This window comes from Borostomias antarcticus (genome assembly GCF_949987555.1).
Source record: "Borostomias antarcticus genome assembly, chromosome: 3".
Taxonomy (NCBI): domain Eukaryota; kingdom Metazoa; phylum Chordata; class Actinopteri; order Stomiiformes; family Stomiidae; genus Borostomias; species Borostomias antarcticus.
Window position 1 is genome coordinate 17,760,532 of NC_140236.1, and position 23,279 is coordinate 17,783,810.

Here is a 23,279-nt window from a genome sequence, read left to right on the forward strand (position 1 = left end):
GTCTCACGCTTCATGACGGTTCTGTCCTGAACACATCTATGTGTCAGTATTGCGTCATACTTATAGCGCCACCTATTGGTGAAACAGGAAGTCCTCATAACTCCTACATACATTATCCAATTTGTCCGATATATCTCACGCTTCATGACGGTTCTGTCCTGAACACATCTGTTTCAGTATTGCGTCATACTTATAGCGCCACCTATTGGTGAAACAGGAAGTCCTCATAACTCCTACATACATTATCCAATTTGTCCGATATATCTCACGCTTCATGACGGTTCTGTCCTGAACACATCTATGTGTCAGTATTGCGTCATACTTATAGCGCCACCTATTGGTGAAACAGGAAGTCCTCATAACTCCTCCATACATTATCCAATTTGTCCGATATATCTCACGCTTCATGACGGTTCTGTCCTGAACACATCTATGTTTCAGTATTGCGTCATACTTATAGCGCCACCTATTGGTGAAACAGGAAGTCCTCATAACTCCTCCATTTATTATCCAATTTGTCCGATATAGCTCACGCTTCATGACGGTTCTGTCCTGAACACATCTATGTGTCAGTATTGCGTCATACGTATAGCACCACCTACTGGTGAAACAGGAAGTCCTCATAACTCCTACATACGTCATCCGATTTACTCCAAATTGCTCACGCTTGATGAAGGTCGCATCCTGAACACATCTGTAGGTCAGTATTGAGTCATACTTATAGCGCCACCTACAGGTCAAGCAGGAAGTCATCATAACTCCTACATACATTGTCCGATTTACTCAACATTTCTCACGCTTCATCAAGGTACCGTCCTGAACACATCTATACTTCGGTATTGAGTCACGCTTAGAGCGCCACCTACTGGTGAATGGAAGTTTCTCTCAGTACTGCACACCGAAATAGCACACCCTTTAACGGCGCCACACCCCGACACGCTTGGGGTGCGAGGGCCCGCTCAATGCTGCTCGCAGCCCTAGTTAGGGCCCGAGCACTGGCGGTGCGAGGCCCTATTGAAACTCGAAGGATTATTATTCTCCTTCTCCTTCTTCTCCTTCTCCTTTACTCCAAACAAATGCCTTTTAGGCGGCCTGAACATCGATGAAAACGGATGAAACTTTGCAGATACGTCAGTCCCGGTGAAAAATTTGATAATTCATGGGTGACGGAAATGGGCGTGGCAAAACGGCTCAAGAGCGCCCCCTGGAAAGTTTAAAATGGCGAGCCCCACCTTTCAGTTTGATGTAGGCTAACGAAATTCGGTGGGCATATGTATTTCATCGAGCCACACTTAAATGTCTCTTGGAGCTATACCCAACATGCAACAGGAAGTCCGCCATTTTGCTCTTAATGTGCCATTTTGTCCTTGTTTTGACCATTTCCATGCCTCGTACTTCGACGAACTCCTCCTACAGATTTCATCCGATCAACTTCATATCGGGTCAGCTTCATCTTAAGACCTTTGTGATCAAAAGTTATCAAAAAAATTGAGTTTTCACCAAACACCCTTGCCGTGGCGCCCCGCCAAAGTTTGACATTTCGCCATAAAACACGAAGTCCTCATAACTCCTCCATACATTATCCAATTTGTCCAATATATCTCACGCTTCATGACGGTTCTGTCCTGAACACATCTATGTGTCAGTATTGCGTCATACTTATAGCGCCACCTATTGGTGAAACAGGAAGTCCTCATAACTCCTCCATACATTATCCGATTTGTCCGATATGTCTCACGCTTCATGACAGTTCTGTCATGAACACATCTATGTGTCAGTATTGCGTCATACTTATAGCGCCACCTATTGGTGAAAAAGGAAGTCCTCATAACTCCTCCATACATTATCCAATTTGTCCGATATAGCTCACGCTTCATGAGGGTTCTGTCCTGAACACATCTATGTGTCAGTATTGCGTCATACTTATAGCGCCACCTATTGGTGAAACAGGAAGTCCTCATAACTCCTACATACATTATCCAATTCGTCCGATATATCTCACGCTTCATGACTGTTCTGTCCTGAACACATCTATGTGTCAGTATTGCATCATACTTATAGCGCCACCTATTGGTGAAACAGGAAGTCCTCATAACTCCTCCATACATTATCCAATTTGTCCGATATATCTCACGCTTCATGACGGTTCTGTCCTGAACACATCTATGTTTCAGTATTGCGTCATACTTATAGCGCCACCTATTGGTGAAACAGGAAGTCCTCATAACTCCTCCATACATTATCCAATTCGTCCGATATATCTCACGCTTCATGACGGTTCTGTCCTGAACACATCTATGTGTCAGTATTGCGTCATACTTATAGCGCCACCTATTGGTGAAACAGGAAGTCCTCATAACTCCTCCATACATTATCCGATTTGTCCGATTTATCTCACGCTTCATGACGGTTCTGTCCTGAACACATCTATGTGTCAGGATTGCGTCATACTTATAGCGCCACCTATTGGTGAAACAGGAAGTCCTCATAACTCCTCCATACATTATCCAATTTGTCCGATATATCTCACGCTTCATGACGGTTCTGTCCTGAACACATCTATGTGTCAGTATTGCGTCATACTTATAGCGCCACCTATTGGTGAAACAGGAAGTCCTCATAACTCCTACATACGGTATCCTATTTACTCAACATTTCTCAAGCTTCATCAAGGTACCGTCCTGAACACATCTATGCATCGGTATTGAGTCACGCTTAGAGCGCCACCTACTGGTGACAGGAAGTTTCTCTCAGTACTGGTCACCGAAATAGCACAGCCTTTAACGGCGCCGCACCCCGACACGCGTGGGGTGCGAGGGCCCGCTCAATGCTGCTCGCAGCCCTAGTTATTATTATTCTTCTCCTTCTTTACTCCAAACAAATGCCTTTTAGGCGGCCTGAACATCGATGAAAACGGATGAAACTTTGCAGATACGTCAGTCCCGGTGAAAAATTTGATAATTCATGGGTGACGGGAATGGGAGTGGCAAAACGGCTCAAAAGCGCCCCCTGGAAAGTTTAAAATGGCGAGCCCCACCTTTCAGTTTAATGTAGGCGAACGAAATTCGGAGGGCATATGTATTTTATCGAGCCACACTAAAATGTCTCTTGGAGCTGTACCCAACATGCAACAGGAAGGCCGCCATTTTGCTTTTAATGTGCCATTTTGTCCTTGTTTTGACCATTTCCATGCCTCGTATTTCAACGAACTCCTCCTACAGATTTAATCCGATCAACTTCATATTCGGTCAGCTTCATCTTAAGACCTTTGTGATCAAAAGTTATCAAAAAAATTGAGTTTTCACCAAACACCCTTCCCGTGGCGCCCCGCCAAAGTTTGACATTTCGCAATAAAACATGAGGTCCTCATAACTCCTCCATACATTATCCAATTTGTCCGATATATCTCACGCTTCATGACGGTTCTGTCCTGAACACATCTATGTGTCAGTATTGCATCATACTTATAGCGCCACCTATTGGTGAAACAGGAAGTCCCCATAACTCCTCCATACACTATCGGATTTGTCCGATATATCTCACGCTTCATGACGGTTCTGTCCTGAACACATCTATGTGTCAGTATTGCGTCATACTTATAGCGCCACCTATTGGTGAAACAGGAAGTCCTCATAACTCCTACATACATTATCCAATTTGTCCGATATATCTCACGCTTCATGGCGGTTCTGTCCTGAACACATCTATGTGTCAGTATTGCGTCATACTTATAGCGCCACCTATTGGTGAAACTGGAAGTCCTCATAACTCCTCCATACATTATCCAATTTGTCCGATATATCTCACGCTTCATGACGGTTCTGTCCTGAACACATCTATGTGTCAGTATTGCGTCATACTTATAGCGCCACCTATTGGTGAAACAGGAAGTCCTCATAACTCCTCCATACATTATCCAATTTGTCCGATATATCTCACGCTTCATGACGGTTCTGTCCTGAACACATCTATGTGTCAGTATTGCGTCATACTTATAGCGCCACCTATTGGTGTAACAGGAAGTCCTCATAACTCCTCCATACATTATCCAATTTGTCCGATATATCTCACGCTTCATGACGGTTCTGTCCTGAACACATCTATGTGTCAGTATTGCGTCATACTTATAGCGCCACCTATTGGTGAAACAGGAAGTCCTCATAACTCCTCCATACATTATCCAATTTGTCCGATATATCTCACGCTTCATGACGGTTCTGTCCTGAACACATCTATGTGTCAGTATTGCGTCATACTTATAGCGCCACCTATTGGTGAAACAGGAAGTCCTCATAACTCCTCCATACATTATCCAATTTGTCCGATATATCTCACGCTTCATGACGGTTCTGTCCTGAACACATCTATGTGTCAGTATTGCGTCATACTTATAGCGCCACCTATTGGTGAAACAGGAAGTCCTCATAACTCCTCCATACATTATCCAATTTGTCCGATATATCTCACGCTTCATGACGGTTCTGTCCTGAACACATCTATGTGTCAGTATTGCGTCATACTTATAGCGCCACCTATTGGTGAAACAGGAAGTCCTCATAACTCCTCCATACATTATCCAATTTGTCCGATATATCTCACGCTTCATGACGGTTCTGTCCTGAACACATCTATGTGTCAGTATTGCGTCATACTTATAGCGCCACCTATTGGTGAAACAGGAAGTCCTCATAACTCCTCCATACATTATCCAATTTGTCCGATATATCTCACGCTTCATGACGGTTCTGTCCTGAACACATCTATGTGTCAGTATTGCATCATACTTATAGCGCCACCTATTGGTGAAACAGGAAGTCCCCATAACTCCTCCATACACTATCGGATTTGTCCGATATATCTCACGCTTCATGACGGTTCTGTCCTGAACACATCTATGTGTCAGTATTGCGTCATACTTATAGCGCCACCTATTGGTGAAACAGGAAGTCCTCATAACTCCTACATACATTATCCAATTTGTCCGATATATCTCACGCTTCATGGCGGTTCTGTCCTGAACACATCTATGTGTCAGTATTGCGTCATACTTATAGCGCCACCTATTGGTGAAACTGGAAGTCCTCATAACTCCTCCATACATTATCCAATTTGTCCGATATATCTCACGCTTCATGACGGTTCTGTCCTGAACACATCTATGTGTCAGTATTGCGTCATACTTATAGCGCCACCTATTGGTGAAACAGGAAGTCCTCATAACTCCTCCATACATTATCCAATTTGTCCGATATATCTCACGCTTCATGACGGTTCTGTCCTGAACACATCTATGTGTCAGTATTGCGTCATACTTATAGCGCCACCTATTGGTGTAACAGGAAGTCCTCATAACTCCTCCATACATTATCCAATTTGTCCGATATATCTCACGCTTCATGACGGTTCTGTCCTGAACACATCTATGTGTCAGTATTGCGTCATACTTATAGCGCCACCTATTGGTGAAACAGGAAGTCCTCATAACTCCTCCATACATTATCCAATTTGTCCGATATATCTCACGCTTCATGACGGTTCTGTCCTGAACACATCTATGTGTCAGTATTGCGTCATACTTATAGCGCCACCTATTGGTGAAACAGGAAGTCCTCATAACTCCTCCATACATTATCCAATTTGTCCGATATATCTCACGCTTCATGACGGTTCTGTCCTGAACACATCTATGTGTCAGTATTGCGTCATACTTATAGCGCCACCTATTGGTGAAACAGGAAGTCCTCATAACTCCTCCATACATTATCCGATTTGTCCGATATATCTCACGCTTCATGACGGTTCTGTCCTGAACACATCTATGTGTCAGTATTGCGTCATACTTATAGCGCCACCTATTGGTGAAACAGGAAGTCCTCATAACTCCTCCATACATTATCCGATTTGTCCGATTTATCTCACGCTTCATGACGGTTCTGTCCTGAACACATCTATGTGTCAGTATTGCGTCATACTTATAGCGCCACCTATTGGTGAAACAGGAAGTCCTCATAACTCCTGCATACATCATCCGATTTGCACCAAATTGCTGACGCTTCATGAAGGTCACCTTCTGATCACATCTATGCGTCGGTATTGAGATACACTTACAGCGCCACCTACTGGTGAAACAGGAAGTACTCATAACTCCTACATACATTATCCGATTTACTCCAAATTGCTCATGCTTGATGAAGGTCGCATCTTGAACACATCTGTAGGTCAGTATTGCGTCATACCTACAGCGCCACCTACTGCTTACAGGAAGTCCTCATAACTCCTACATACTTTGTCCGATTTACACAACATTTCTCACGCTTCATCAAGGTACCGTCCTGAACACATCTATGCATCGGTATTGAGTCACGCTTAGAGCGCCACCTACTGGTGACAGGAAGTTTCTGTCAGTACTGGACACCGAAATAGCACACCCTTTAACGGCGCCACACCCCGACCCGCGTGGGGTGCGAGGGCCCGCTCACTGCTGCTCGCAGCACTAGTTATTATTCTACCTTCTTGTTCTTCACCCCAAACAAATGCCTATTTGGCGGCCTAAACATCGATGAAAACGGATGAAACTTTGCAGATACGTCAGTCCCGGTGAAAAATTTGATAATTCATGGGTGACGGAAATGGGCGTGGCAAAACGGCTCAAGAGCGCCCCCTGGAAAGTTTCAAATGGCGAGCCCCACCTTTCAGTTTGATGTAGGCGAACGAAATTCGGAGGGCATATGTATTTCATCGAGCCACACTAAAATGTCTCTAAGAGCTGTACCCAACATGCAACAGGAAGGCCGCCATTTTGCTTTTAATGTGCCATTTTGTCCTTGTTTTGACCATTTCCATGCCTCGTATTTCAACGAACTCCTCCTACAGATTTCATCCGATCAACTTCATACTCGGTCAGCTTCATCTTAAGCCCTTTGTGATCAAAAGTTATCAAGAAAATTGAGTTTTCACCAAACACCCTTGCCGTGGCGCCCCGCCAAAGTTTGACATTTCGCCATAAAACACGATGTCCTCATAACTTCTCCATACATTATCCGATTTGTCCGATATATCTCACGCTTCATGACGGTTCTGTCCTGAACACATCTATGTGTCAGTATTGCGTCATACTTATAGCGCCACCTATTGGTGAAACAGGAAGTCCTCATAACTCCTCCATACATTATCCAATTTGTCCGATATAGCTCACGCTTCATGACGGTTCTGTCCTGAACACATCTATGTGTCAGTATTGCGTCATACGTATAGCGCCACCTATTGGTGAAACAGGAAGTCCCCATAACTCCTCCATACATTATCGGATTTGTCCGATATATCTCACGCTTCATGATGGTTCTGTCCTGAACACATCTATGTGTCAGTATTGCATCATACTTATAGCGCCACCTATTGGTGAAACAGGAAGTCCTCATAACTCCTCCATACATTATCCGATTTGTCCGATTTATCTCACGCTTCATGACGGTTCTGTCCTGAACACATCTATGTGTCAGTATTGCGTCATACTTATAGCACCACCTATTGGTGAAACAGGAAGTCCTCATAACTCCTGCATACATCATCCGATTTGCACCAAATTGCTGACGCTTCATGAAGGTCACCTTCTGAACACATCTATGCGTCGGTATTGAGTAACACTTACAGCGCCACCTACTGGTGAAACAGGAAGTACTCATAACTCCTACATACATTATCCGATTTACTCCAAATTGCTCATGCTTGATGAAGGTCGCATCTTGAACACATCTGTAGGTCAGTATTGCGTCATACTTACAGCGCCACCTACTGCTTACAGGAAGTCCTCATAACTCCTACATACTTTGTCCGATTTACACAACATTTCTCACACTTCATCAAGGTACTGTCCTGAACACATCTATGCGTCGGTATTGAGTCACGCTTAGAGCGCCACCTACTGGTGACAGGAAGTTTCTGTCAGTACTGGACACCGAAATAGCACACCCTTTAACGGCGCCACACCCCGACCCGCGTGGGGTGCGAGGGCCCGCTCACTGCTGCTCGCAGCACTAGTTATTATTATTCTCCTACCTTCTTCTCCCCAAACAAATGCCTTTTTGGCGGCCTAAACATCGATGAAAGCGGATGAAACTTTGCAGATACATCAGTCCCGGTGAAAAATTTTATAATTCATGGGTCACGGAAATGGGCGTGGCAAAACGGCTCAAGAGCGCCCCCTGGAAAATTTAAAATGGCAAGCCCCACCTTTCAGTTTGATGTAGGCGAACGAAATTCGGAGGGCATATGTATTTCATCGAGTCGCACTAAAATGTCTCTTGGAGCTGTACCCAACATGCAACAGGAAGGCCGCCATTTTGCTTTTAATGTGCCATTTTGTCCTTGTTTTGACCATTTCCATGCCTCGTACTTCGACGAACTCCTCCTACAGATTTCATCCGATCAACTTCATATCGGGTCAGCTTCATCTTAAGACCTTTGTGATCAAAACTTATCAAAAAAATTGAGTTTTCACCAAACACCCTTGCCGTGGCGCCCCGCCAAAGTTTGACATTTCGCCATAAAACACGAAGTCCTCATAACTCCTCCATACATTATCCAATTTGTCCGATATATCTCACGCTTCATGACGCTTCTGTCCTGAACACATCTATGTGTCAGTATTGCGTCATACTTATAGCGCCACCTATTGGTGAAACAGGAAGTCCTCATAACTCCTCCATACATTATCCAATTTGTCCGATATATCTCACGCTTCATGACGGTTCGGTCCTGAACAGATCTATGTGTCCGTATTGTGTCATACTTATAGCGCCACCTATTGGTGAAACAGGGAGTCCTCATAACTCCTGCATACATCATCCGATTTGCACCAAATTGCTGATGCTTCGTGAAGGTCACCTTCTGAACACATCTATGCGTCGGTATTGAGTCACACTTACAGCGCAACCTACTGGTGAAACAGGAAGTACTCATAACTCCTGCATATGTTATCCGATTTACTCCAAATTGCTCATGCTTGGTGAAGGTCGCATCTTGAACACATCTGTAAGTCAGTATTGCGTCATACCTACAGCGCCACCTACTGGTGAAACAGGAAGTCCTCATAACTCCTACAAACATTATCCGATTAACACCACATTGCTCACGCTTGATGAAGGTCGCGTCCTGAATTCATCTGTAGGTCAGTATTGAGTCATGCTTATAGCGCCGCCTACAGGTCAAGCAGGAAGTCAACATAAGTCCTACATACATTGTCCGATTTACACAACATTTCTCACGCTTCATCAAGGTACCGTCCTGAACACATCTATGCTTCGGTATTGAGTCACGCCTAGAGCGCCACCTACTGGTGACAGGAAGTTTCTCTCAGTACTGCACACCGAAATAGCACAGCCTTTAACGGCGCAGCACCCCGACACGCGTGGGGTGCGAGGGCCCGCTCACTGCTGCTCGCAGCACTAGTTATTATTATTATTATAGGACTGGCTGCAAATGAACCACTATCACCTAGTAACTGGCGCCATCGTCTGTTCACACAAAGCACTGAAAAAGACGAGAGAATGGAGATCAGTGCTATTAGATAAATTATGTCCTGATATTGCGAGTTATAAAAACATTACAAAATGGAACTATAGGACAAACAACAGCATTGTTTTACATTTTGTTTCTTTTGAATAAAATGTTTCTGTCATATTGTATATTCATCATTGAAGTTTTGTTTAAAATATTGTTATAGTATCGTATTGATATCGTGTGAACCCAATATTATTTATCGTATGGTGAGCTCAGTGTATCATCACAACCCTAAATATTTGTATTATTAGCCCAAGAGGGCTGCCAAAGCTTGACATAATTAACTGGCAGACAGGTTTGACCAGTGGCTGTGTCCTCTGAAGCCCTACAGTAGGCTACAGTGTTAACAGCTCAGCCCAGTCAAGCCCAGTCCAACCCAGCCCAGCCCAGCCCAGCCCAGCCCAGCCCAGCCCAGCCTAGTCTAGTCTAGTCTAGTCTAGTCTAGTCTAGTCTAGTCTAGTCTAGTCTAGTCCAGTCCAGTCCAGTCCAGTCCAGTCCAGTCCAGTCCAGTCCAGTCTAGTCTAGTCTAGTCTAGTCTAGTCTAGTCTAGTCTAGTCTAGTCTAGTCTAGTCCAGTCCAGTCCAGTCCAGTCCAGTCCAGTCCAGTCCAGTCCAGCCCAACCCAGCCCAAACCAACCCCATCCAAACAAACCCAACCCAACCCAACCCAGTCCAGCCCAGCCCAGCCCAGCCCAGCCCAGCCCAGTCCAGTCCAGTCCAAACGAACCCAACCAAGCCCAGCCCAGCCCAGCCCAGCCCAGTCCAGCAGCTCACCTTGAGTCCGATGACGTTCTGTCCGTTGATCTCACAGATGTAGTGGTCAGTCAGGAGGCCATTGCGGGCGGCGGAGCCGTCCTTCACCAGCGAGGTGATCTTACCAGACTTGAAGACGAAGCCCACATGGCCTGAACTGTCCTTATGCATGGTCACGATCCGCTGGAACGGCCTGCAGAGAGAGAGAGAGAGAGAGAGAGGGAGAGAGAGAGAGGGAGAGAGAGAGGGAAAGAGAGAAAGGGTTCATAAGGATTTCCCCCATAAAGAACCCAAAATGAAAAACGTGCGGGCGTGTCCCATGCACGCTGCCTACTGTCTGCTCCAGGCTGCCCTTGGGGGAAGGAATAAAATAATTTCATCGGTGGACACTCCTGTCGTGTGTGTGTGTGTGTGTGTGTGTGTGTGTGTGTGTGTGTGTGTGGCCGCCTAGACCATGTGATGTGTGTCTCACTGCTGATGCTGATGACCAATAAAGACTTGTTAGGGCCCGAGCACTGGCGGTGCGAGGCCCTATTGAATTTCGAAGGATTATTATTAGGGCCCGAGCACTGGCGGTGCGAGGCCCTATTGAAACTCGAACGATTATTATTATTCTCCTACCTTCTTCTTCTTCTCCCCAAAGAAATGCCTTTTTGGCGGCCTAAACATCGATGAAAACGGATGAAACTTTGCAGATACGTCAGTCCCGGTGAAAAATTTGATAATTCATGGATGACGGAAATGGGCGTGGCAAAACGGCTCAAGAGTGCCCCCTGGAAAATTTAAAATGGCGAGCCCCACCTTTCAGTTTGATGTAGGCGAACGAAATTCGGAGGGCATATGTATTTCATCGAGAAACACTAAAATGTGTCTTGGAGCTATACCCAACATGCAACCGGAAGTCCACCATTTTGCTCTTAATGTGCCATTTTCCCCTTGTTTTTACTATTTCCATGCCTCGTACTTTAACAAACTCCTCCTACAGATTTCATCCGATCAACTTCCTATTCGGTCAGCTTCCTCTTAAGACCTTTGTGATCAAAAGTTATTAAAAAAAAAAAAGTTTTCACCAAACACCCTTGCCGTAGCGCCCCGCCAAAGTTTGACATTTCGCCATAAAGCACAAAGTCCTCATAACTCCTCCATACGTTATCCGATTTGTCCGATATATCTCACGCTTCATGACGGTTCAGTCCTGAACACATCTATGTGTCAGTATTGCGTCATACTTATAGCGCCACCTATTGGTGAAACAGGAAGTCCTCATAACTCCTGCATACATCATCCGATTTGCACCAAATTGCTGACGCTTTATGAAGGTCACCTTCTGAACACATCTATGCGTCCGTATTGAGTCACACTTACAGCGCCACCTACTGGTGAAACAGGAAGTACTCATAACTCCTCCATACATTATCCAATTTGTCCGATATATCTGACGCTTCATGACGGTTCTGTCCTGAACACATCTATGTGTCAGTATTGTGTCATACTTATAGCGCCACCTATTGGTGAAACAGGAAGTCCTCATAACTCCTGCATACATCATCCGATTTGCACCAAATTGCTGACGCTTCATGAAGGTCACCTTCTGAACACATCTATGCGTCGGTATTGAGTCACACTTACAGCGCCACCTACTGGTGAAACAGGAAGTCCTCATAACTCCTACATACATTATCCAATTTACTCCAAATCGCTCACGCTTGATGAAGGTCGTGTCCTGAACACATCTATGTTTCAGTATTGCGTCATACTTATAGCGCCACCTATTGGTGAAACAGGAAGTCTTCAAAACTCCTCCATACATCATCCGATTTGCACCAAATTGCTGACGCTTCATGAAGGTTGCATTCTGAACACATCTATGCATCGGTATTGAGTCACACTTACAGCGCCACCTACTGGTGAAACAGTCAGTCTACATAACTCCTCCATACATTACCCAATTTGTCCGATATATCTCACGCTTCATGACGGTTCTGTCCTGAACACATCTATGTGTCAGTATTGCGTCATACTTATAGCGCCACCTATTGGTGAAACAGGAAGTCCTCATAATTCCTGCATACATTATCCGATCTGCACCAAATTGCTGACGATTCATGAAGGTCGCATTCTGAACACATCTATGCGTCGGTATTGAGTCACACTTACAGCGCCACCTACTGGTGACAGGAAGTTTCTCTCAGTACTGGACACCGAAATAGCACACCCTTTAACGGCGCCGCACCCCGACACGCGTGGGGTGCGAGGGCCCGCTCACTGCTGCTCGCAGCCCTAGTTATTATTAATATTATTAATTACACTAGAGCCCTGTCACTGTCTCTCAAACTCATTTCTTTCCTATAGTGACTGTTATGTCATAAAGCCTGGCTTCGTGGCCTATTCACCCAGACGTGAAACTATCTTTTGATTATGCTGTTTATTTTCATAATTTATTCTCTTTTCATATACTTAATAAAATGTCATAGTACAGACTTCCGGTATGGTGACAGACTAGGGTTGATGGGCGTAGAGAAGCTCTGAGCAAGATTTCATATATATGTTCAAACGCTACAAATTGTGAAATTACGAACTGGTTCAATCGCAACATGTTCATTTCAGTCTACAAGGCTTTTAAGCAATGTCTGGTAGGCAAAAATCATCATTGCAAAAAGCAAAAGTCACCCCCGAGCCAACCAAGCTAGCGAGCGCTGGTGATGGAATGGCGGTGGAGTCGGATGAGGGCATGGCGCTCTCAAGCTCAGCGCTACAGTCCGAACTGGAGAAGAATAGGGCAGCTATCCTGTCTGAGATTCAAGCCTCACTTTCGCCTATAAATATGTCTCTGGATGCGGTGTGTAAAAAGCTTGAAGCCTATGAACCGCGCATCACTGAAATGGAAGTTTGCCTATCTGACCACAGCGACAGGCTGGAACGCTTAAGGCCGTTTCAGACGAGGAGCGATATCCGCGCGTTGTAATTCATTTTCAAGGTGGGAGGGAGGGAGGGAGGGAGGGAGGGGTGAGGTGGAGGGTGGGGGTGAGGTGGGAGGGTGGGGGTTGAGGTGGGAGGGAGGGAGGGGGGTGAGGTGGGAGGGAGGGGTGAGGTGGAGGGTGGGGGTGAGGTTGGAGGGAGGGGGGTGAAGTGAGAGGGAGGGGTAGGAGGGAGGGAGGGGTGAGGTGGAGGGTGGGGGTGAGGTGGGAGGGAGGGGGGTGAGGTAAGAGGGAGGGAGGGGTGGGGTGGATTTGTTTGTTTGTTTTGATTGGAATATTTCAGTGTAATGCCCTGTGATTTCTGAAATGCCAATAAAATATGTTCACAAAAAAATAAATGTTGTAGTACTGTGACTTCATTTGTGGCTCTGTTGCCATGAAGCTGTGCCTGTTTGCCCCTCCAGCCCACCTGTCTCTGACCACAAGCTCAATGCGGTGCTCTGCGGCAGCCTTCAGGGCCTTGTGGGCCTTGTCCAGGCTCCAGCCAGCGCAGTTCTGCCCGTTGATCTGCAGGACCTGGTCCCCGAAACGCAGGCCTCCCAGGGCAGCCGGGGAGCTGGCCTGGACCAGCTGGATGAACACTCCCTGAGGAGGAGAGAAGGAGAGAGAGAGAGAGAGAGAGAGAAGGAGAGAGAGAGAGAGAGAGAGAGAGAGAGAGAGAGAGAGAGAGATGACTGGACCAGCTGGATGAACACTCCCTGAGGAGAGAGAGAAACAGAGACCACTCCTACTCCTGGACTTGCACATGTAGAAACCCTAGAGAACATATGTGTGTGTGTGTGTGTGTGTGTGTGTGTGTGTGTGTGTGTGTGTGTGTGTGTGTGTGTGTGTGTGTGAGACTCACGTTATCGATGGCGCGGAGCCTCAGTCCCACGCGTCCGTCCTGGTCCTTGCAGAGCACCACCTCCCTCAGACCCGGCCTAATCTCGGCCCGCCGCACGCCCACGTCACCCCCCGTCACCGGGCGCACCATGACCCCCACACCGGAGCACACCGGCACCATCTGCTGGGGGCAGAGAGAGGGAGGTACACAGACAGAGAGAGAGAGGGAGAGAGAGAGGGAGGTACACAGACAGAGAGAGAGGGAGAGAGGGATGTAGACAAGAGAGAGGGAGAGAGAGGGTTGTAGACAGAGAGAGAGACAGAGGGATGTAGACAGAGAGTGAGAGGGAGAGAGGGTTGTAGACAGAGAGAAAGAGGGATGTAGAAAGAGAGAGAGATAGACAGGGATGTAGACAGAGAAAGACAGGGATGTAGAGCGAGAGAGAGAGAGGGAGAGAGAGACAGGGATGTAGAGCGAGAGAGAGAGGGAGAGAGAGACAGGGATGTAGAGCGAGAGAGAGAGGGAGAGAGACAGGGATGTAGAGCGAGAGAGAGAGGGAGAGAGACAGTGATGTAGAGCGAGAGAGAGAGGGAGAGAGAGACATAGTGGAGGAGGAAGGGGTTAAGAGGAAGAGAGATAGAGGTGGACGGGTGTGGGAGGGAGAGGTGGAGAGCAGTGTTAGATTCAAACTGGGCAGGAGATGAGATGGAATGTGAGCTGGAGAGTGGGAGGACTGACTCTGTGACATCACTCAGGACTGACTGACTCTGGAGAGACATCCTCCCTGTCTGACACTACACAGCCTGGCAGTGTGAATGAATTTCAAGTCTCAACAAAGTGTTCTGTTTTCCTACTTGACTGTTGTTCTAACTCTGTAGTTCGTTCTCATAGATCAGTCTGTTAAAACTACAAATTCTTCCCTGTGTGACATCACTTCCCTGTCCTCTTCATCCTGAAACTATGTCACTTCCTTTTTCACTATATAACCTATCGATCTCGTCCAAATCGGACTCACTCTGCCTGGATTCACTTCCTGTGCTAGAGTCCGACTCTGCAGAATTGTAACAGAATAAAACTATTGCCTTTGTTTAAAACCAGCTTGACCGACCACTCGCGTGCTCTTATTTTTAAACCAAGTATAAAAATACTTTAACAATTGGCGACGAGTATGTTCTATGGGACGGCTGCTCGGTTTTCGGCTTGTTTGGGCTGATCGCACGGACGCGTGGCGTGCTTTCTCAAGGACACGGGAGTTCAACCTCGGGAACGCTATCGTAGCTGGTGGGGTTTACCCGAGGCCCTGGTCAGTCTGGAACTTGCTGAAATCTGGAACGTCGTTTGAATCTAGTTTATAGTGGTCCCTTTATTTGTTTGGCTGTGATAACTTAGAAAATAGTGTTTATTCGAGCCGGTGTTGCACGCGTGTGTCCTGGTTAGCTAAAGACGGTTTTTGAGCCGCATGCCCGCTTAAAAACCTATATAACTGAACCAGGGTTGGGTTTTTGTTAGCGTTCGCATTTGGAACGTCGTGAAGTACTACACAACGTTCACTTTCGGAAAGCCTTCTCTTTTGAATTTTTGGTTTGTGTTCCGCGTTGTCGGGGGTTGCCGCGAAGCAAAGGGGGCTTGTTATCTGAGGCTTGTTGTTTTTGTTTCTATTCTACTCCTGTTGTGAAGAGCGCAACACGGAGATGTCTGTTACATTTCGAGAGTTTATTTGGTATCCCCGGGTGGTTTGCTAGGTAAGTCGTACCTAAGACGTAGCCTTATTTTGTTTCGTTTTGTTTGTTGACTTGGATGTGTGTGTGTGTTTGTGGAAGACGGTGTCTTTCGTCGGCGGGTACTACATTTGGCTGTTTGCTGCGTCCTGTGTTTTGTGTTTCATGTGAAGCTGAGGCTTCTTAGATATTGGATCCATTGTATGTTTGAGTCTACACCAAGGTAGATCTGTATTTGTTGATTTTGTATTGGGATTTGAGGTCCTGTTTTGTGTTTACTGTTAAACCCATGTTTATGCTGGGTGTTTTGTTTTATGCTGGTTTTGGTTTGTGTACGTTTGTGATTAATTTTCATGCTGGCTGCATTCTAGCTAGCTTACTGTTTTTGTTCTGCTCCAAGCTAGCTATCTTCTCTGTTAGCTATGGTTTCCGTTGTTCTATTGTTTCAATGCTAGCTTCCACGTGCTAGCTAGTTCATCCACATGTTGATTAGCCCACGTGTTGGTACTTTCTTCTAACTTTGTGCACACGTGGTTAACTTCCAGTTTTGCTGCTTGTGTGAAAAAAAAAAGTGAGAGACTTCCTGTTTTCCTTCGTGGTCCACCATTTTGTGGGTCCACCATTTTGGTTCTACAGCTGTCTTGGCTCCTGAGTTGGCCATTTTGTTGAACAAGGGAAGAAAAAATAACAGGATAATGGAAAAAAAAAAAAATATATCTCTCAGCAGAGCAGTGATTTGGTTGAGTGAATGTGTTTAGTTTTTTTTCTGTACTTTTTATTACATTGTTGTTCTCATATTTTCTTTTAAAATGGGAGCTTCTTATAGTACACCAAAGCGTGAACCTTTTCTTGGCGCTGCCAAGGTAGTTGCATTGAAGTGTGGTCCTACTGTTTTTGAAAAAATTGTATTACGGCGTAAATATAGGGATTTTCCCCCCGTGTCAGGTACCTTATCTGTTAAGTTGCTAGGAATAGTGAAGGGACAGCTGGAGAAGTTTGAATTAACTAAGCTAGATAATGATGATGATCATTATCAGCCCCCGCTCCAGGCCCTATGCATGAGGCCCCCCTTCTTGCTCTAACACCTCCTGTCCAAACAACTGTTGTGCCACCCCCAACCTCCTTGGGTCAGGCCACGTCCCTTGCTCCCATCCGTCACCCCTGCGCCTCCTATGTCTCAGGTATCAAATCCCTTGCCGTTAACTGGTACTATTTTTGGAGTCCCCTTACCCCAAACTCTTTGGATGTCTGAAATATCAATCAATCAATCAATCAAAGCTTTATTTATATAGCGCATTTCATACCCAGAGGCAACACAATGCGCTTTACAGAGAACAAGGGAGGTGGGCAGACATCCCACACCTACATATTCCGTCCATATGGAATCGTCCCCTCTAGGTTATTACTCTTCTGACACCCCTCCCTTTGGGCCCTCTTCTTTTGACCATATGGTTGCTTTCCCTGTGTCATACCCTCCTGCTGTGTCTCGCCCTCCAGTTGGTGTCTCTGTGACCCTTGATCACCCCTTTGACACTGCGACACCGTCTCTGCCCCATCCCTTTGCTCCTGTTTCTAACTCACAAGATGACCGTCCAGGTTATTATCTTAGATCTGCTGATTCTGTTGAACATCTGGTTACTGAGTTTGGTAAACTATGCTTGCCAATAATCCGTCCGCTAAATGAACAACGTGAAGCTGAGATAAAAAGGGACTCTGCAAGACTGCAAGCAGCGCACTTCAACAACAACGCTCGCACTGAGCAACAACCGATGGGTGGACAGAAAAAACAATCTGGGGGCTATAAAGAGAACCAGGTATATTCACAACGAAGCAGCAGGGTTTACAAATCTAATCAGCGTTGTCATTTCTGCAACCGCAGAGGACATTTACAGAGGACATGTAGACTATACGCTGACTAGATAAGATAGATATTTCAGTAGGGAAAGTGTAGGGAGAGTGAGGGTGTATGTGACAAGGGGGGAAAAGAAAAAAGAAGAAAAAAAAAATCATTCATATTTGCCAATATCTTAATCTGCATACATATTGTCTAACGACCCAATTTTGTTAACTACATTTTAACAAGTTTAAGATTTCATGTTATAGCTGATTTCAGATGCACATTCATTGGTTCTGAGTTTTACAGACAACTGTCGTTCCTGGACTACCGGATAAATGCCAAACCGGTTGGAACCGCAAGTATTTTAATAATTTGAAATGACTGCCAATTAAAGTTGTGTTAGATGATGCTAACTTCACACTAAATTCACTGTATTGTCATATTAACTTAATATGCTCAGATCTGCTTTGCAAACTAGTTTTCGGAGGTGTGACTCCAACGGAATTGATATCATCCGAGCGAAGAAGGTAAAATCGCCACACTACATTATCTTGGTTCACAGCCTTTAGCAAATTGGACATATTCTTGAAATACTGAAAAAAAGAGGGGAAAAAAAGACATGACTCAAATTTCTCAAAACTGTTTTCTATGATTTATTTTGTTATGTTTATGTGCCTCCGGCGCATCATTTCTAAGAAGACCTGGTGTTACCCACAAGGGTGATGAGAAATTGAAATGTCTTTTATTTTGACTGTCTTTTCCTTTTGTCTGTCTTTTATTTTGTCTGTTTTATTTTGTCTGTCTTTTATTGTATGTAAACTGCCCATGCAGCTCTGTCTGTGCGTCTGACGGCCCACAGAGACAGCTGCATGGTAAAACAAATGTGTCACGTATTATTTCTGAAGTTTGTTTACAGAGTAGACACAGGCACGTGACGAGAGATGGAGGCTACACCAGGAATTGGATACTCAAACCAGGTGACTCTCCAGCAACCGGGGTAACCGGCTTCCCATACAGATGGGCTGACACCTTGGTTCGTGGGATGCTGGTCAAACACCTCACCCCCACGTTGCCCGACTGACTGTGGGTAAGAGATAGATATGATCTAGACTAGATTTAAGAATAGTAACCAAGCGGTTGTCAGACCCAAGGAACCATCACGTCCTAAGCGTGCTCAAAACTCTCTGTCCTCAAACGCAGAAATGTGGTTATTGAAATTAAGAGCTCAACTTACAACACCCCTAGTGTTCTCTTGAGAACGGTTTAGATAAATTATATTTGTTCAGACTGAGAACCGCATATGAAGCTATTCATTTAATGTTATTTTGGTTTGAGTAATGCATTTTTTCCATTTGTTCACCCTGACTTAAGGGAATTTTTGCTTTCACCCTTAGAGGGCGTTGTTTTACATAATTTCCAGGATCTCCCCTTTTTAAACGATAAATTTCTTGTTAGAAACAAGGACTCATGGTTTGATCACACGAATGTGTTGTTTTATTTTAGGAAATGGCCATGGAATTTCTAAGAACTAAATCTAATTGGTGCGTGAGCAGGTTAATTACCTTGGTCACGTAATAATAAAAAATAAAAAAATAAAAAAAATGCACTGCTTGGGACTAGGCTACTGCAGAGTCTATCCCTGATTTTGCAGACATAACCCTTATTAGACAAAAGCTAGCTCCCCTTGACAAGATTACATGGACTGACTAGGCCGACTGGCTCTCTCACAACGCTTAAACAGAGACTGACTAATACACCCTGTTTAAGTATTTCTGACTCCAAAAAGACTTGACTCTGTTAAGAGGACTCGTGTCCTACTTGAAATCAGTGGCAGCTACCACTGGCGCTATGTTTCAGACCTAGTAGAACTGCGCACGCTGTTTTGTCCATGTCCTGCATGTTGTGTCTATTCTTCTTTTACATCACACCTACACACAGCGTGGCTGCTGCTTTAATAGAATGAACGGTTGACCGTACATTTCAAAGATGCACTGTTCTTAACTCTGCTTCCTCCTCTAGAAGGCGGAGAAACATGACTGTCAACATAGTGAAGGAAATCAAATAAGCCACGCTCAAACCTCTCAGATATTCTCCTCTCTCACCCTGATTTTGAATGAATGCTCATTTCATAGTTAGCATAACCGATACTGCATCTTCCATGCTTTCATGATGTTTTCAAATTAGCACACTGACCAGATCATGTTTAAAAAAAAAAACAGGGGTAGTGAAGGATGTTATCACGTTAACTGGTCGTTGCTAATGAAACAGGCTAGTAGTAGTAGTGAAGAAGTGAATGAGGAGTCTGACTCGAATGAAGATGATACGTGGACCAAGGAGGTACCAGGGGAAGTAGAATTGAAGGAAATTAGGAAGTTGAATTGAAGGTAATGAGGAAGTTGAATTGAAGGTAAATGAGGAAGTTGAATTGAAGGTAATGAGGAAGTAGTTGAAGGAAATTAGAAAGTAGTTGAAGGAACAAGATGCAGAGCTGAAGAAGAAACTTAATGTGTAATATTTTAAAATAGTGGGCAAAGGCCAAGCTCCTGTTGAAACCTCTGATCCTGTGTCCATAGGTAGTATGGCTGCTAACTCCGCTGCTAAAGCTGCGGTGCTCTCCTCTTGCTCTCCTGTTTTGTCTATGCTGTCTCTCTCATCTGTGGATTCACAGGTCTCTCCTCCCATGTCTCGCAAAGACATTGCCGACCTGAGAGAGGGCTTCCTGCATCATCTCCAACCAGGCCAGTGGGTTGTGATCCGAGACCTGAAACCACCGTGCCCGTTGGCTGGGCCCGTACCAGTTCCTGCTGCCAACCCAGACGTAGCAGAGAGGACTTTGTGGGTACACGCCAGCCACTGCAGGCTGGTTCCGAACCAGGACGAGCACAACCGGCCCAAGCATTCCAACAACCAAGATGCAATACCCTGTGTCACCACCAGGGCGAAAGCTCACTCTCTGGTCTCCTCAGATGAGGAATCAGACAAAGAATAACACACTACCTGTTCCTCATTGCTGTCAGGATGACAACTCTGACCGCCACTTCAGCAAAACACAATCATGGGCCACCACACTGTGGCTTCCTCTGAGGAGGAGCTATTGAAAGAAGTGACCTTGCCTGTCACCTCCTTCCTAGGATCGTCATGGCAACGTGGACAAGCTCCACAGCCATGATCTCATAAGCATACGCCCCACACTCACTAGGACACCAAAGTAACTCAAAGCATTTCTCTCCTGAAACAGATTGAAGGAAGGAAAAGACAAGAACACACCCCAGTATTCGTTTGTCCTATTTGAATGTTGCACTCCACTTGACTGTTGGGTCTATACAGTAGACGAAGATGGATGGAAAATACTGCATTCTGCATATATAAGATTTGAAAGCAACAAAGATTTCCAGGTTATACTGTTGTAACTGTGACTGGAGTTTGGTTTAGAGTGGGTGTACAAGTATTGAAAATTCATAATTATAAAGTTGACCTTTGTAGATCTGTTCCAGACTATTCTCAGGGTACTGTGTTTAAATGTGTTTAACTGCTCTGCACCTAACTACATCAACCAAGTATTAAAATAAAGCCTAACAGAATTGCATCCATAGAGCTGTCTCGAATTTTCAATTTAGTTTCGGTATATTATTTCTCTCATGAACGCATGACACATGAACGCATTATACCAAGTAATTTCAGCCTTAGCTAAAGAAGTAAATTACATGAAAAAGATGGTGCTACAAAATAGACTTCCCTTAGAGATAATACTGGCTATATCTGCTGTTCGTTTAGTTCAGATCCAAATGCTACATTGAGTTCCATTAAGCAAACAATAAAGGTATTCAGATCTTAACACTAGAATAGCTGAGGGTGGGTCAAGGTGACCCATGCAACTACATAAAAAAATAATTCTCTGCAACCGTTCAAGTTACAGCGCCCTGCTTTCATGACTTTTCCTAGATATGTGCGTTTTACGTGTCAGTGTTTTTGAAACTTCGAAATCCCACCAGGAAAAGGTAGTTTGGTCATTTATTTAGTGTATTCTGGCTAAAAGCCGGTCGGCCATCTTTTTTTACCTGACTTTTAGGCTGCAATGCTACTTTCTCCAAGCAGATGTCGCCTAGGTTCATCAATATGTTTTTTTTTTTTATAGGAATCAAGGTTGAATTAATAATCCATCCTTACATATGGATATAAGAATGTGCACAGCAATAATATTTTTGTGGTAGACTATATGTGACTTCAACAATGAATGCAAAAGGTTACACTCACACAATGGCTCATTTAGATAAAACTCACACAATGGCTCATTTAGATAAAACTATGTTTAATCTCAAAACGTATGCTATCAGCTCAACACAGGTCAAATGTCTTCAAACGAATAGCACTCAATAGTCTATGATGCAAATGTTGAATTTTGAAATGCTGTGAATGTCTTGAAAACACAGCCTTATGTTTATGGATGTGAATGCTTATGTAGGCTATTGAATGAATGCAAAATTACTAGGGGTGCAGGCTATTCAACCCTCTAGACCGTTTGCATTGGTTCAGGGAATAATATGTTACAATGTTGCACTTGGCACTTGGATCGTTTTTGTTCAACTGGCAATCTGGACAAAGCAAATATATAATATAACTGGGAGTATAATATAATTATAATTATATAGGAGCATTGGTGTGAGTAAAAAGAACTGTGCTTTATCCCTCTGGAGTCTGCGCCCGCGGTGGCGCGGGCGTCGTACGTTTTTATAGATTTTTCCGCCATATCAACACGCACAGAAATCATATACATAATTTTACACCGTTGTTTTGTGTATAAGGTCTGTTTCGTGTCTTGAGATTTACAGCGTTTATGATTGGTTCCTGAAGGCATCATACGCCGCCTTCTCTGAATCCATTGGTTGGAGCTTTCCCCATGGATTCAGCTGTCTATCAGTCTCAGACATAATAAACCAATGACCATCCACATTATTCACCACTTTCTATCAAGAGAGCCCCCCATTGGATAAACCTGGGCCATGTGGTTTGCAAACAACTAGGGAGGATGTTTTGAATCCGGCTGGGCTAACGTTACCTGAATGAACTTAGGCTACCGGAGGAGATAAAATGAGCAAACAAACACAAAAACAGGAGATGTGCTGAGGTTTTAGAGGCTGTCTTTGAGTCCAGTTCATCAGAAGAGGAGCTTGGGGGATTTGGAGACGTGACAACAATTTGGATCTCGTCGATGATGTAAGTTTGGCTAGCTTCGCTAACGTTAGCCCATTCTTACCGGTAATTTTGACGTTACTGTAATGTTGCCGACTGCTTATGTTAGCTAGCACTGTTTATGTTAGCACTGTATGTTAGCTACTTCTGTGTGTTTATGTTTTATGCTTAGCCACTGTTTATGCACACAAAATGATCAATCCTACTGTAAGTTACCTCATGAACTTATCAAGAATAAATAGCCGCTCATTATATTTGTGCGTAAAGGGAGTAACTTAGGGTGGTTTCGCACATAAGCTGTGTTCGGAATCGCTCCCTCGTTCAGCCCAAAATGGCTGACGCCCTATATAGTTCAATATATAGTGAATAGGGAGCGATTCCGAATACAGTTTGTGCGCACCAAACGAGCTTTGGGCCCGAGAG

General features: G+C 44.7%; 1 protein-coding gene across 2 annotated transcripts in view; it reads right to left on the reverse strand.

Moving 5' to 3' along the window:
* Window positions 1-23,279, reverse strand: part of sdcbp2 (syndecan binding protein (syntenin) 2) — a 60,432-nt gene that overhangs the window by 11,533 nt on the left and 25,620 nt on the right. The window contains exons 5-7 of one of the 2 annotated variants that reach the window (XM_084436419.1): window positions 14,133-14,294; window positions 13,698-13,873; window positions 10,332-10,503 (exon numbers count right to left, since the gene is read on the reverse strand). In XM_084436419.1, the coding sequence (XP_084292545.1) occupies window positions 10,332-10,503; window positions 13,698-13,873; window positions 14,133-14,294 (510 nt within the window). The remainder of the gene's footprint in view (window positions 1-10,331; window positions 10,504-13,697; window positions 13,874-14,132; window positions 14,295-23,279) is intronic. The other variant, XM_084436420.1, reaches the window with a different exon arrangement.